Raw genomic sequence first — 16,408 nt, 5'->3', positions numbered from 1 at the left:
TGCTGTCTTCCAACCTCAACCAATGGTGTAAATTTAGGGGAGGGACTACTGGAGGGAGTATTTCTGCATTGCTGAAGCTGGTATGGTGTTCGCAATGTCAAAATAAAACAAAACACAATAAAATAAAATAAACCTTAAATGCACTTTAAAGGGATAGTTAGATAGATGAACGATGGTCTTATGGGTTTGGAATGACATGAGGGTGAGTAATTAATGACAGAATTGTCATTTTTGGGTGAACTAAACCTTTTAGTTAATTTGGATAAAACTGTCTGCCAAAAGAATTAATGGAAATTAAAACAATCCTTCTAGTGGTGCTTAGAGCAGTTTTAATTAAAATTCTTAAAATGTGCTTTTTAGTAGTAATTTAGGCCTGGCTGATGTGGAACTGCATTTTTTTTTTATTAATCTGAGAAATTGCAGGGGAATTTATAGCCTTTGTACCTGAGGGCTGATGTACTAATTAATACTAATTTACTAATCAACATCCTGCTTGGTGTGTCTTTATATATTTAGTCAGGATTTTAATTGAAATGCATGTCCTTGGACATGGTGTAAAAAGGGTTGTTCAGTCCTGCTCCTTGAGATGAAGGCTTTGTCCCAGTCTGAATACGAATAATACACACTAAAAGTATGTACAGTATGTTGCTGGTGATGGGAAAGTACATTGTTTGAGTATTTGAAAGGACAGGAACATCTTGATATCACATGCCCTCTTGCTGCATACCACTTGTATAAAAGCAGCTAAATTCACAGCCTTAAATCCTCACTTATCATAAAAAGTTCTCACATTGTTTTGTACAACTTGTGCAAAGTGTGGTGGGGAGCACTGGCTATCTTATCACAAATGCACACTTCAGAATCCAACAGAAATATTACAACAGTTTTAACATACTATGATTTGGGATCAGTGTTGTTATTGTTAAATAAAACTAAAACTATTAAAAAAAAATTTTTTTATTGAAATGAAGCAGAATTAAAATACAATTATTAAAAATTTAAACTAAAACTGAAAAATAAAAACTAATTCAAAACATTAATAAAAAGGCATTAATAAAGGCATTAATAAAAAGCAGGATTGCGCACCCCTGGTGTAAAGTCTGAGTTTTGACTCAAAGGAGCTTTAAAGGCTTTATTAGACTGTTAAAGGTATGATCTGCAATTTGTAATAGCTTCACAAATTTGATAATTCTGCCTGATATGTCTACATAAACTCTCCCTATATGCTACAAACACAAAGGTTTGTTTATTAGCCAAAAATAACTGGAGTGACAATAACCAAGTGCAGATTATATCTTTAACAGACTGTGTGTGCCACGCTTTGCCAGTGCTGATGATAAATATTGTCTCTTCCTCATCACATAAGGGAAATTCCCCCATGATACAGCTCTCGGCTCGTATCATGCAAAGTCCCACTCTCCCTTCCCCTCTCACTCTTCCTCCTCCTCCTCTTCCTCTCGCTCTTCCTCTCACTCTCAATCAGGCTTGAAACTGAAAATCCCAGAGTATAATGACCGTAACTTCACCGAGCCGCCCACTTTCACTCAGCCGCTTATCAACACCTTTGCCATCGCTGGGTACAACGCCACCCTGAACTGCAGCGTGCGTGCCAATCCTCGGGTAGGTGCTGTACAGGACACTCAAATGTGTTCTTTTGCCACGTGTTTTTTCTGGCACCTGCTCTGACAGGTAAGTCCATGTTGCATGTTTTACATATTTCAACCATTATTCAAGCACACTTCAATTTAGATCACAAGACATGATGGCCCTGTTTACACCTCATCACTTGATAAAGCACAAAAAAGCAGAGAAAAATCAGCTTGTTGTAGCTAAATATAGCCTTTTTGAATTATAATTTTGCCAAAAATGACATAAAATTTTATTTTAGTTGAGGACCTGTATTTAACGCAATATATGGATGCTTCACATGATCTACACTACCTATTGTGAAATATTATTATAATTTAAAATAACTGTTTTCTGTTTAAATATTGTAAAATGTAGATTATTCCTGTCATAACAAAGCAGCCATTACTCACATGATCCTTCAGAAATATGCTGATTTGGTTTTGAATGAATATTTCTTATTTTTATGAATATTAATGTTTTTGTGAAAACCATGATACATTTTGTTTCAGGATTCTTTGATGAATCAGAAGTTCAAAAGAACAGCATTTATTTAAAATAGAAATCTTTTTTAATATGGCATGAGTCTTTGTATGAATGGGGCTTTATCAGATTTTTCGATTGTTTATTTCCATTTAAGCCAAATTTTAACTGCAAAGTTTAAAGCCCTCATTTTTAGCTCAACGTTGATTGACATTTGAGTAGGCAGTCTTTCACAGACACATTAGGATGTATGCATTGGCGTTCAAATGCAACATGAGTTTCTGACAACCTCTGAATATAATTAATCAAGTAATCAGATCACAAAACATTTTGGACCTTAAATCTATATTTAGTGAGGTTCACTTAAACAGATGTTAATACCAGATGTAAACAGGGTCAAAGAAAGTCAATCCTTGCTAATGATCTGAAGTGCAGATAAAAAGGAAAAAAATATGCATGAATGTCAGTGAACCCATGAAAACCTATTGGCCCACACAAGATTCTGATGCATATCGCTCTCTTTCTTTCAAGTTCTGAGAAAGTCTTTGATTCTGCTGGGCTCCAACCATGTGCCCATGGCTTTACACCTGTATTTAGCTCTTTGTGGCCTGACCTGCGAGTGTCTCAATGGGCTTAACAGCAACTGCTGGTTATAATCTTTGAGCACAGACACACTGGATCATATTGTCTTTCTGTCATTCAATACTCTACTGTAACCAGCACATGTGAGAAGAGTAGCAGTTCTCACTCCACGTGTTTGATGGATTGATGTTGCTTTGGTTCCTCTTCACCAGTAATGTTGTCTGTTGTTTACTGCGTTCTCATACTATGCTCCGTTACTGCTCACAGCCTAAGGTAATCTGGATGAAAAACAAGATTCCCATCATAGACGACCCACGTTACCGCATGTTCAGCAACCAGGGTGTGTGTACGCTTGAGATCCGCAAGCCCAGCCCGTTTGACGGAGGTGTTTACACCTGCAAGGCTATCAATGACCTTGGAGAGGCTCAGGTGGACAGCAAACTAGAAGTCAAAGGTTAGTCTGTGCATTAAAATGATCATCTAGCACAGCCCAATCCTGTTCCAGGAGATCTACCTACCTGTGGAGTTCAGATCCAACCCTGATCAAACACACCTGTTTGTAATTATCAAGTGCTTCTGAGGATCATAATTAGCCACTTCAGTTGTGTTTGATCTGGGTTGGAACGGAAATTTTTAGGAAGGTAGATCTCCAGGAACAGGATTGGGCACCCCTGATCTAGCACCTCAGATGTGGATACGGCATCTTAAGATCACTCCTTTAAGAGTATATGTGACCCTGGACCACAAAACCAGTCTTAAATTGCACGGGTATTTTTATGCCAAAAATTATTAGGATATTAAGTAAAGATCATGTTCCATGAAGATATTTTGTAAATTTCCTACTGTAAATATATCAAAACTTAATTTTTGATTAGTAATATGCATTGCTAAGAACTTCATTTGCTAAATGACTAAATAAACTTCATTTGGACAACTTTAAAGGCGATTTTCTCAATATTTTGATTTTTTTGCACCCTCAGATTCCAGATTTTCAAATAGTTGCATCTCTGCCAAATATTGTCCTATCCTAACAAACCATACATCAATGGAAAGCATATTTATTCAGCTTTCAGATAAGGTATAAATCTCAGTTTCAAAAAATTGACACTTAAGACTGGTTTTGTGGTCCATGGTCACATATATGGCTAATGCAGTTATTAGCTGCAATATAGCATATTACACCTGATTTTTATTGAAGAGGAATAGCCTGTCAAGAGCCTGACAAGAGTTCCTTACCAACCTATACACTGTATTTACTGCTAACCAACCAATTCATATGCACAAGATTACAGCACTTTGGTCCATCGTTGTTACAATTCATTTTTTGTCTTTTAAACTGGTAATATGAGCATTCTCAATGTCTTCTGTGGATTTCCTGGGTAAGTATAGTGTGGAAGCCATGTGGTAAAAGATTCAATGCTCTTGAACTATTCCTTTCATTTATATTTATTCTTTGTATTATATTTTCATTCATATTCTGCACTTTTTTATGTTAGTACTGTGCAGCTTTTTGACATATTTTGTTTCTACAACAACAACAAAAAAACGTTATTATGGCAAGACTCTTTTCTTTTCTGCGATAGACAAATATGCCAGCAGTGCATTTAAATTTCCACGACATTCTAATTTATTGAGATGCACCTGTACTCAAATTGTTAAAGTAATTCATTTATAATATTAAAAAATATTATTACTAGGGCTCTTGATTAAAGTATTTAATCACAATTAAGCTAGGGTTTTATGCAGCTAACACTTTTTGAGCTTTAAAGAGAATCAAATTTTACCATACAAAGGCTAAGGATGACTTAACATCGTTAACGTTTGGTTTAATAAATAAATTATTTATAAAAATATCTCTTAATCAGTTCCAATCATCTCAATCATGTCCAATAAAGTAAGTACCATTAACAATAAGATAAATAGATACATTTAGCCACATTTGAACAGTGTGTGCAGCTGTGATCTTTCTGTAAGACCTCTCTCAACAAGATTTGACCATGTCAGTATGTTGTAACTCCACCATAACTAGCATAAAGTGAAAATTTGCAACAGCATGCAGCAAATCCGAAGCAATATCATCCCACACTGCCACTGGACCACACATGCCATAGTGTAACAGATCGCAAAAACACAGTCACATTGCACATTGTTTAGCAGGTCTGTGAAAAATCCTGGACCTGATCAAATCTCTGATTACACGCCAATGTTTGCATATTGTATCATGTGCTGACATGTTTTCATACTCCGTCACACATTGCTGTGTTTCCCTCTTGGTAGACTGTGGTATGTCCTTTAACTCCTTCATGTTAAATCTGTAATGACTAAGTCAGCGATGTACCCTGAGGCACATATAACTCCCTCATGTAAACTTTGGGTTTAATCCGTATTTTCTTTTCTCCCCCAGTCATCACTCAGGAATAGTTACTGTGTTGTTCTCATTCAAGGTAAGCTTTCATATGGTTTCGGGCATATGAAGCTTATTTTTCATTCATTCTGCATCCCTTGGTTGCCAATATCCTGCTCTTTGCTTGTGTGTAATATTCTAAAATGCAAGAATTATCAATGAATCAAGAATGTTTTACAGGATTCTACAAGAACTCCAAGAACCAGTTTAACGGCTTTATCCATATAGAATTTATACTGTGCATGCTTTTGACAAAGTCAACCATTGGGGAATGTTACAATATTGCGCTATTCATTATAAAACTAATTATGAATACATGCTTAATTACTTTTGTGTTACTTTTTCTCAACAGCATCTAACTGAGACTCTTTCTTCTCCAAAATGGAAGCACTATGCTTGGCTTGCAGCCATTTTTACACTGGAAATATTACTTTATGATGTGTTACTTTTAAGTGTTTGTCCCCCCAACATAGTTTGCATGCATTGACATATAGGCTATACCACAAAAGGACTGTTTGTTTTCATTTACCAGCACTATTTTGAAGTTTTAAAATCATAAATCTTGGTGTAGGTGGAAAAAAAAAAACGTTGTGCTCAGTACACCAATGAAGTATGACACACTCCTTACACCAATATCCAACATGCTCACACATATTACAACAAACAAAAATACTTGTGCACCTTATATCCCTTTTCCTCCCATTATTGGATAAGAGGAGAGATTTCAAATGTAAATTAACAAATCGAAAAAGTAATGTGAATTAATTACTTGACAAAATAAATGTAACAAGTAACGTGTTACTTTACTTTACTCAGTTACAGGCTGATTTTGCATATGCAAATGCATATGAAAATGCAGTTGGAAAACTGACTTGGAAACCAGACTGTAAACTTGCTGAAGTTAAAACCTAGCCATTTTAGACAGAAAAGCTACAAAATGGGATGAGGTACCTCTTTCTCTTGAGACCAAACAGTCAGATTCAAAACAAAGTCAAGACTAGCATCCCTGCTCAAGAAACACTCAATTCTGATATTTTATTTCTGCAAATGCTTGTGAACATGTGCTTTGTATATTTACAACGGTGGTCATATTGCATAATGCAGCCTAATTTAAAGCACATTCAACAAACTGTCCATGCAGCTCAACATGCTACAGCAAGCAATGACAAGACACACAATGATAAAAATGTGTTATGTGCGCCTGAATAGCTGTAAGAGCTTGCAGAGATGATTGTACTCACTGCCTCAACATTTGTGCTGCACCTGCCGAACACTGACAAATTCCTGTCCTGATTTCAATGTTGTCCTTCTCCTCTTTTCCACACTTTTTGTCCGTCTCTACCTCTTCTCTCTGTATATAGTGGCCTAAAAGGTTTTTGGACACTTAAGTCACACTTACAAGCTTGAATGTCTTTGTATTAGAAAATAATAAACCAACCCTTGTTAAAAAAAAAAAAACAATGCAGTTCAAAAACAGTTCACTTAATTGTATTGACTGCATTTGAACTGTACTTCAAATCTTAAAAGTATATATATATATATATATATATATATATATATATATACACTGCTTGAAGATAATATAATAATGAAATAAAAGGCCACTTAAGTGTACTTAAAAAGAGTACACTCTCATGACTGTTTCTTAACACAAGTACATTTTTAAACAGTGCACTTTGTAATTAAAAGTGTAACTTTAAAGTACATTTTTAGTTTTATCATTATGTTTTAATAATCTTATGTTGTGCTTTAAAAAAGTACATTTATTTTGATGTTGATAACATACTAAAACACATGTAAAGTATTTGTAATTTTTACTGTAGTGTGTTATTCAATATTACATTTAAATGTAATATATTTTAAATGTAGTAAATTGCAGCTTCATTATTACAAATGTGTAATATTTTACTATATTTCAAAGACAATGTAATTATGAAATTACATATAAAGATGTACTTTCGTCTACCAAAGTGAATAAAAAAACAGTTAAGTTTAACTATTTGCATTTAATATACATTTTTATAATACATTTTCATTTAATTGCAACTGACATGTACTTAAAGTATGCTAAAGTGCTCTATTTTATGGAGGCAGTGACATGATATTTGGGCTTTTAACTTTATTTTGTGTCATTTTTGTGAAATGTTCTGCTTGAAAAGTGAGTGTTGTCTTTATTTAATGAGTGATATTTTGTTATATAATGCAAAGACATTCAGATATTTTTAAATGTGGCTTACATGTCCAACAACTTTTGGCTGCTATATGTTAAGAAGAATAAATTAACGTTTGATACTTTCATTGTTTTCGGTGTCACCTCTCTGAATGTCTATCTTTCCCCTCTTTCAGGAGGTTTTACATTCTTTGAGCTGATGAAGCGAGGCGTTCCCTTACACCTCATTGATAAGTACATGAACGAGTCTAAGACCTCTGAGAAGTCCGAGTCAGAGAAGAAGGGATCCAACTGAGGGCTGACTCACCCAATGATTACCCAGAAATCCCTGTCACTACTACAAATAATGGCACGTGTCTAAACTTTGTCATGGTATGCTGTGTTCAGACATGGATCTATCATGTAAAGCTGTGTTTTAAGAAATGCCACTGAAACTCAAATGCATGACTTCAGTGAACTGGATTGTAGCTTCAAAATATATCACAAATAGACATTTTATTGTGGAAAATATAGAGCAGTCAGTTACAGATATTGTAATGCGGTTCATTTACGATTTTCTGGGTTTGGAAGACAAGGGTGATCCTAAATGAGCACAAGTCTGGGTTTTGCGGTTTCTGTCTTTATTTTCTTTTCTTGTTTGATTTTGCCTCTGAGTTTTCCAACCCCTTTCCTTTATTCTCTAATGAATGTACTGAAATCCACTTAGATATTCAATATCAATACTGTGCAACTATAAGACGAGATCTGAATGTTACAGAAAACGTTATGTTTGTCTAAGGACACTTGTAGTACATGCCAATGTTCATTTTAGCATGACAGTTAAATAAATGTCTCTGTATGAAAAGCAATGGTTTCTTTTTTTGTTTTAAAAGGTTTCTTGTTTTGATGCAGATTGCGAGATTTGGCAACAATGTTCTTTGGACACAAAAGATGCTTTATTAATCAATCTGCATCTATATTTATGTTCAAAAATTTCTAAATATATTTTAATACAAACTAAACCCTATTCTTTTGCAGCCTTGAAAGCACTGAAATTTCCATTAGAAAATGCAAGTCTAGTTATTTATATATATTTGAAGTGCAATTTTTTGGGGGGATTTTCAGTGTGAACACACTAATTACACTATTCATACTACAAAATGGCATAGAACAGTAAAGGAATTGAGACACACTTGTATAACAATTATGATATTTAACATAATAAACATCTATAATACAATGATAAATAAGGACAGTATACGGTTTGCCAATGTTCTGTCCGATAATGATCTGAAATGAATGAAATCACTCAAGCAGCGTACTGTTGCCATGGTTTGCCCCAGTAATCAATGTTATGTTCTATTTAGTATTAATATTTTCAATGTACTTTTAGTTGTATATATTCAATATAAGTTTAAGTTGTAGTACATTTGTTATGTGCTTTTGTAATTTGTATTAGGTTTTTAATGAATTAAAGTTAAATAGAAAAAATTACAATTTAGTTTTAGTTATTTTAGTACTTCAACATAGTTGCTAAAGCAAAATTTCTAATTTTTGTTTAAGTCTTTAAGTTTTCCCATCTAATAATTGTTTAATAAAGTATTTTTGTTTCATTTCAATTACTGAAAACGTTTTGTAATAGTTTTAACAAGACTTCCAGTAATGTAAATCAGAACGTCAACATCAGGGGCCGGTTGCATAAACTGCTTAGACTAGTCAAGTAAAAAGTTAGACATCTAATTTGTTTTCTTCTAGACTGGACATAACTGTTTAAGGTCGGTTACAAAAAATGTAGATTGGCCCAATTTTAATCAGAAAAGTGAGACTGATTATTATCTCTTGGCTAACTGCTAAACCAGGGGTGCCCAAACTCGGTCCTGGAGGGCCGGTGTCCTGCAGAGTTTAGCTCCAACTTGCCTCAACACACCTGCTGGGAAGTTTCTAGAATGCCTATAAGAGCTTGATTAGCTGATTCAGGTGTGTTTAATTGGGGTTGGAGCTAAACTCTGCAGGACACCGGCCCTCCAGGACCAAGTTTGGGCACCCCTGTGCTAAACTATGGTGGCTATGTTTATGCAACTGGCCCCAGGTCTTCCTGAAGCCCCTGGTGGTTGGACGCGGTACTGCAGTCGTTCAAATTTCCCGGCTGCGTCCTCTTCCGGACCGCAGTTTCCTGCGTCTCTCCGTTTATCTGTTCTCAACAACTAGGAGTGGAGGACACCGTCGGTTCCGCTCATCAAAAATGACTCGCCACACGTAATCGCTGCATGCTAATGCCTTCTTCTAAGTGGACACCTGGGGATTTGGACCAAAACATTGCACTGACCCGGCCAAAAGAGCGATCATAATGCCTCAGTGCGCGTGTCCGGAGCCGCTGTCAGCTGTCCAGCTCAAGCGCCTGGAGGAACACAAGTACAGCGCGGCCGGTCGCTCTCTCTTCGAGCCGCCCTGCCAGATATACTGGAACTGGCTGGTCCAGCAGATCCCGACGTGGGTCGCGCCAAACACGCTGACCATCACTGGACTCCTTATTAACATATTAACGACGGTCATTCTCGTCTATTACAGTCCCACGGCCACGGAGGAGGTGAGTTCAGCTGTCAGCGTGACGTGTTGCGTTCTATTTACATGCCCTGCCACGTCAGTTTTAAAAATAAACAAACAGATTTCGGACCTCGCTGCTTTCGGTGGTGCTGAACAAAGACTGTAAACACACTTAAGTAACGTTTCGTGCCTTCATGTTTGTACATTTCTGGTATTGGTTTATCGATTCACGTTAAGACAATTATGCATTATGGCGTTTTGAAAGCGTTCCAAGCAGCTGCTTAATCAGATTTATTGACTGCAGACCCATGCAGATCACTATTTGTTATTTTAGCTGTTAGCCTCTCTGGGCTATTCTGGGCTGCACTGTGACCCCACAGTTTGTGTGTGGACATGCCCTGTGACATATTTCCAGAGTCACAGACTATAGTCCACTGACAAAGTCCAGATTCATGTGTTTATTGCCACGCAGTTCTGGAGATTGCTGCTGAATGCACAACTTTAACCCACCTGTTGCCAGGCTGGGAACACAGATAAAGGGGGCTTAGAGTGAACTTTGATAATATAGCAATGATATAATTATGACTAAATAATATTATAAAAAACATTATAATTAAGCAACATTTGCATGAAGAGTGCTGCTGTATTGAATAACAGCATAAGGCCACAGGTAATCACAACGGTGATGATATTCACTACTACAGCACGGTTACGAGTGCTTTTATCACCTCGACTTAAAAAAAGAGTCATGAATTAAATTAGAAGTCTGGAACTAACAATTATGCATTATGGCGTTTTGAAAGCGTTCCAAGCAGCTGCTTAATCAGATTTATTGACTGCAGACCCATGCAGATCACTATTTGTTATTTTAGCTGTTAGCCTCTCTGGGCTATTCTGGGCTGCACTGTGACCCCACAGTTTGTGTGTGGACATGCCCTGTGACATATTTCCAGAGTCACAGACTATAGTCCACTGACAAAGTCCAGATTCATGTGTTTATTGCCACGCAGTTCTGGAGATTGCTGCTGAATGCACAACTTTAACCCACCTGTTGCCAGGCTGGGAACACAGATAAAGGGGGCTTAGAGTGAACTTTGATAATATAGCAATGATATAATTATGACTAAATAATATTATAAAAAACATTATAATTAAGCAACATTTGCATGAAGAGTGCTGCTGTATTGAATAACAGCATAAGGCCACAGGTAATCACAACGGTGATGATATTCACTACTACAGCACGGTTACGAGTGCTTTTATCACCTCGACTTAAAAAAAGAGTCATGAATTAAATTAGAAGTCTGGAACTATTTTTCCCCCTAAGCCTAATAAGTAATGTAATTATAATTTTATTGCAAACATAAAGCTTTGCCATCACTGGAATAAATTATATTTTTAAATATATGAAAATAGAAAACGTTTATTTTAAATTGGGAATATATTTCACAAAATCGCTGTTTTTTCTATCAAATATATATATATATATATAAATCTTTGCCAAACTTTTAAACAGTTCCTGAATTTACAGCAAAATGTTACATTAGCACGTCAGAAATACACATACTGTATCCATGTTGTTTCATGACTACTCTATAATTGACATGTTTATTCCCACATTTTATCTGCTAAATATTCTAATGCATCATCTTCAGTTACTAACAGTATAATGTAAGTGATCAATATTGGTATCTAGTATCAGCATCTATATAAATACATTATATATACTGTACATTAATTATACTGTCATTAATCGTGGAATGTAGCTGCATAGACCTGATATTAGATTGTGTCCTCTTCTGACAACAACCTGACAGATTTAGGAATCACATCGACAGTAACAGACTTAACAGGGAAAATTATTTCATACATTAAAGGCCTTCAGTAGTTTTTTTGAATGAAAAATACTGATGTGATAATTCAAGCACACAGGGGATTTAATCTGTTTTGTGAATGTGCAGTGAAACCAGATGGCCTGCTTGTAGTCTCTCTGGGAAATCGACCCAGTAGGCCACATGGACCTTTGCCCATTATCAGACTATTACACACACACACAAACACTCAAGCTACCCTTGATATAACAATTTGTAGCCTACATTGTCTTCGCATTTTTCTTTATCCACAAAGAGTCATTTTAAAACACTTCACAATGTCTTATTGGTTATTCAGGGTCAAAACAAAGGAGGCAACAATCTAGGGCAGGCCATTACACCAGACTCCTCTAAGGAATTAAATCATCATTTTAAATCATTTGTAGATACATTTTCCTTCCTTTCAGATTAGCCTATTTGATTATTCTCACTCTGCTTACTTACCTTTGAATAATATGTATGGCTGAAGTGCTTCTTTCCAACTTTGCCTCTCTTAAACCAATGAAATTATGGCAAAAGAGCAGTGATAACTGTATCTATTAAAGCAAAGGAGATAAAACAGCTCCTTTGTGTCCATATTTGTGAACCTTGACAAGTTTTCCTTTCTGTCTCACACAAAATAATACAAGCCATCCGTATCTACAGTTAGAGGTCAAAGTTTAGTCTAAGGTTTTGTTTTCTCTCTAGGCACAAAAGACCCGAACGCTTGAGTAGTTGAATGTAAGAAACTGCAAACAAATCTCAAGAATGGGCATTTAATATTGTAATGATTAATAATGATTATGCCTCATTTACTTTGAGTCCAGTCAAACAAGAAGAACTAGATTGAGTTAGTCTTGATCAATGTCAGTGTACTGGCCTTTATGTTTTCTTTCGTATCAACCCTTTTCAGGCTCCAGGTTGGGCCTTCTTTCTCAGCGCCTTAGGTCTCTTCATCTACCAATCACTGGACGCCATTGATGGGAAACAGGCCAGACGGACCAATAGCAGCTCGGCTCTTGGGGAGCTCTTTGACCATGGCTGCGACGCCGTTTCTACAGGTATAATCAGCTAGACAACCTTTCACTATTTAGTTATGAGTAATATTTAGTAGTGTTTTTGTTAAGCATCACTATTACTGCTTAACATCTATGGTTAGTGATCGGAACAAACGACTTTTGCAACCACTTAGCAACACCCACCATTAATAGTCTGTTAAAAAAAAACTAGTTTTTAATATATTGTTGTTTACAATAATCATATTTATCATATGCCATTTGTTGTTTATTATTATTTATTACATACAGTATATATTAACAGCACTCTAATTGGATTGCTCTCTTAGTGTTTGTTGCCGTGGGAACATGTATATCCTGTGGGATCGGCACTTATCCTAACTGGATGTTTTTTTGCGGCTTCGTGGGCATGTTCATGTTTTTCTGTGCACACTGGCAGACATACGTGTCCGGGACACTCCGCTTCGGCTTGTGAGTGCATTCACCGCTTATTCGCCTGAATTTATTGAACCCGTCTGTGTGATGTTATTTTTTTAACTGTACTGTATTTTTGAATGTTTTTTGCAGGGTTGACGTGACAGAAGTCCAGATTGCTATTACAATCATGTATCTGATGACAGCATTTGGAGGAGTGAGTCTTTGGGAGACTAGGGTACGTCATTCACCTTCTTTAGCATCACACTGAGCCTCTGAAGTTTCTTTCTCGTTCATAACGTTTATAAATTCACTCCCATTCTAATCGCTGAAGTTATCCACACTGGAAGAGTACATTGTGGCCAATCACAAAGTGCTTTCAAATGATGGACACGGTGTCTTTTTTGACTTGATGCAGCGCTACTTATTTTCCCTAATTGGTCTGACATAATATGATTTTACTTACAAGTATCATGTTGTGTGAACTGACTGCTATTTTACTTAATATATATTTAAATAACTTATGACAGTTACATCAAAGTCAGCTTGTGATGTTAAGTGGCCTACTAATTTAAAATCAATCAATTACAAATTTTGCTTTAACCATGTGCATACTAGGGCTATGTCAAAACAATCATCAATACATATTGCAATTAATTTTCCTCACAATTTCACATCTATTTATTAATAGTTTTTAATTTGTTTACAGGTTTATTTACGTAATACCAACAACAAATATTGATATAATAAAAAAAAGTGTGTGCATAATAACCTGCTTAATAATTATGCACTTATCTGAATAGAAGGCATTTTTCACTTCCAGCCCCCATTAACAATTAAATATCATTTATAAATCATTATGTACAAAGTCAATAGTAGTTATTAAGATAGAGGTGGTTTGGAATTGGTAAAATGTACTTGAAAAACAAATATGATCAGAATATTATTGACTTACATAATTATGCATGCACTATATATATTAATAGAATAATAATAATAATAAAAACATGAATATGAATATAAGTAAATATAAATATCATATATTTTATTCATTTTTATTTACATGTTTATTAATAATATTAACAATAATAAGAATGATAATAAATTTGTGACAATAGCACATCTTTTTTTGTTAACATTTTTGTTTATTTACATGTTTATTCACAATACTAACATAATAATACACTTGGGTAAATGTAATATTATATATCTTTTTATTAATGGTTTTGTTTTATTTGCATGTTTATTCACATAGAAACATTCTAATATTAAATATAATAATCTCAGTTGCAGTGTGGCATGCATTCAGGCGCTTCCAGTGTATACACAGTGTCAGAAAATTATTTTAAAAGGGTTCTACAGACTGCATATTTTATTAAAAAAAAAAGAAAAAATATCAAATCCTCCAAAACTGTGAATCATGACAGAGCCCCCTTTCTGAGTGTGTTCTTTAAGTAGACCTGTCTTTTGCTCTCTGCCTCGTGCCTCCTCTCTGAGGACAAACGGACTGTGAAAAGGTCAATATAAGGTGAAAACTACTACTATGGCTACCAGTCACCCATAGACATTGCCAATAAAACAAAAAGGCACATCAGTCTTTTCTAACCTCTCCCTATTTTATAAAGCTTACTCAGAGCTTCAGAGCTTTTTATTTCGCCCTTCCAAAATAACAGCTGTTCTCATATTAAGGCATTGATTTTCTCATTCTTTCACCCAGGTGCCTGTTCTTGGTGTGAATTTGCAAACCTTTCCCATTCTCGGTATTATCGGTGGGTTTCTGTATTCAACCTATAACTACTTCTATGTCATCCTGAACGGTGGGGTGGGCAAGAATGGCTCAACTGTTGCAGTAAGTGCTCTCCAGCAGTGTATTCATCACTGAGGTCTGTTTTTGGCTTAGTTCTTCTTATAATAGCCCAGTCGCCAGATTTAATGTAAGGCAAAGATTAAAAAAAACAGTGATCTCGTTAGGGTAAATAGAGCACCTGTCTTCCTCAGGACACCAGTGTATTGTCTCCTGGTCTACACATCGGCCTCGTCCTCTCTCTGGCCTTCATCATCTTTAAAAAGTCCTCCAGTCAGCTTTTCGAGCACCATCCTTGCCTTTACATCCTTACATTTGGCATGGTGATCGCCAAGATCGCAAATAAGCTGGTGGTGAGTGCTGCTGATGCCTTTATGAGAATTCAAAATTGTTATTTGGCCCTTGTAATCATGAGCTTCATCATTTTCATAAACAGTCATCCAAAATGCATCAGGTGTTTTCAGGTATGCTTTCTTTTACAGGTGGCCCACATGACCAAGAGTGAGCTTCATCTTCAAGACACAGCCTTCATTGGTCCTGGACTCCTTTTTCTAAATCAGTATTTCAACAGCTTCATTGATGAACACATCGTGCTTTGGATCGCCATGGTGAGCCACAACCATTACTGGGTCAAACCACTAGTACCTAGTCTATCTATGGGTACAAATAAAGTGAACCTGAACCTAGTGTGGCACCACTGCGCTTAGTGTTTTCAATGTTTTTAAATGCAGTATCTGAGGCAAAACTAAACGAGTCTGTGTCTTCTCCATCCTGATGTTTAGGTGCTGTCCCTGGTGGATCTGCTGCGTTACTGCACAGGCCTGTGTCTGCAAATCGCCTCCCACCTGCGAATCCGGGTTTTCAGCATCACCCCACAGGGCCACGCACACAGAGACTGACAATTTGCCCGGCGGGAGGAGGAAGCGGGATTTAAGGATGAAGACATTGTCCCGCTTCTCAAGCTAGAGCAGGAGAGCCCCACCAACCAAAACCGCAACGGCCTTGACAGTGTGACCACCACAGACTAACAGAATTTAACGTTTTGCCAGGTTTGACCAGACCAGCTCGCATTGTTTTTTTTAACCACACTACTGTACACTAGAATATATCACTGGATGAAAAGAAAGAGTTTAGACAATGAAATGTCCAAAACGTGGCCTTGGAGGCCAGAGGGCAGCATAGCCCTTAAGTTTTCTGTTGCCTTGAAATGGTTCATTCTGTGCAGGAACACATTAGAAATTATTATTTTTTCAAAGGATAAAGAAGGAAATATTGGTGGGAAATCAAACGTTAACTGAATTTGAATTGGCCAAAAACTTTTTGCATAGAATCATTTCCTAAATATTTTGCATCCAAACCATTTGGTCAAAGATAAAGATGAGCAGAAGAATAAAAAAAATAATGGAGGAAACTTTTTTTTTTTTTTTCCACAATAGTATTTATCACAATAGATTTGTACCTTGTTTTTTGGGTTTGATCACGTTTGTCAAATTTTAACAAAAAAGGGAAGCTACAACTGCAATTCGGGCATCAGTT

General features: G+C 36.1%; 1 protein-coding gene and 1 pseudogene across 1 annotated transcript; both read left to right on the top strand.

The window, feature by feature from the left end:
* Positions 1-8,110, top strand: part of LOC107744941 (myosin-binding protein C, slow-type-like) — a 30,414-nt pseudogene extending 22,304 nt beyond the window's left edge.
* A 1,319-nt stretch (positions 8,111-9,429) lies between these two features.
* On the top strand, positions 9,430-16,325 carry chpt1 (choline phosphotransferase 1). Its single transcript, XM_016558752.1, has 8 exons — positions 9,430-9,831; positions 12,552-12,699; positions 12,984-13,125; positions 13,222-13,306; positions 14,786-14,917; positions 15,067-15,225; positions 15,355-15,480; positions 15,655-16,325. Exons 1-8 carry the CDS (start codon positions 9,592-9,594, stop codon positions 15,769-15,771), a joined length of 1,149 nt encoding a protein of 382 aa, XP_016414238.1. The 5' UTR covers positions 9,430-9,591; the 3' UTR covers positions 15,772-16,325.
* Positions 16,326-16,408: the final 83 nt, after the last annotated feature.

The sequence above is a fragment of the Sinocyclocheilus rhinocerous genome, unplaced genomic scaffold, assembly GCF_001515625.1.
Source record: "Sinocyclocheilus rhinocerous isolate Xijiao unplaced genomic scaffold, SAMN03320098_v1.1 scaffold258, whole genome shotgun sequence".
Taxonomy (NCBI): Eukaryota; Metazoa; Chordata; class Actinopteri; order Cypriniformes; family Cyprinidae; genus Sinocyclocheilus; species Sinocyclocheilus rhinocerous.
Note: the sequence above shows the minus strand (reverse complement) of the source record. Positions and strands in the feature narration are given on the sequence as shown.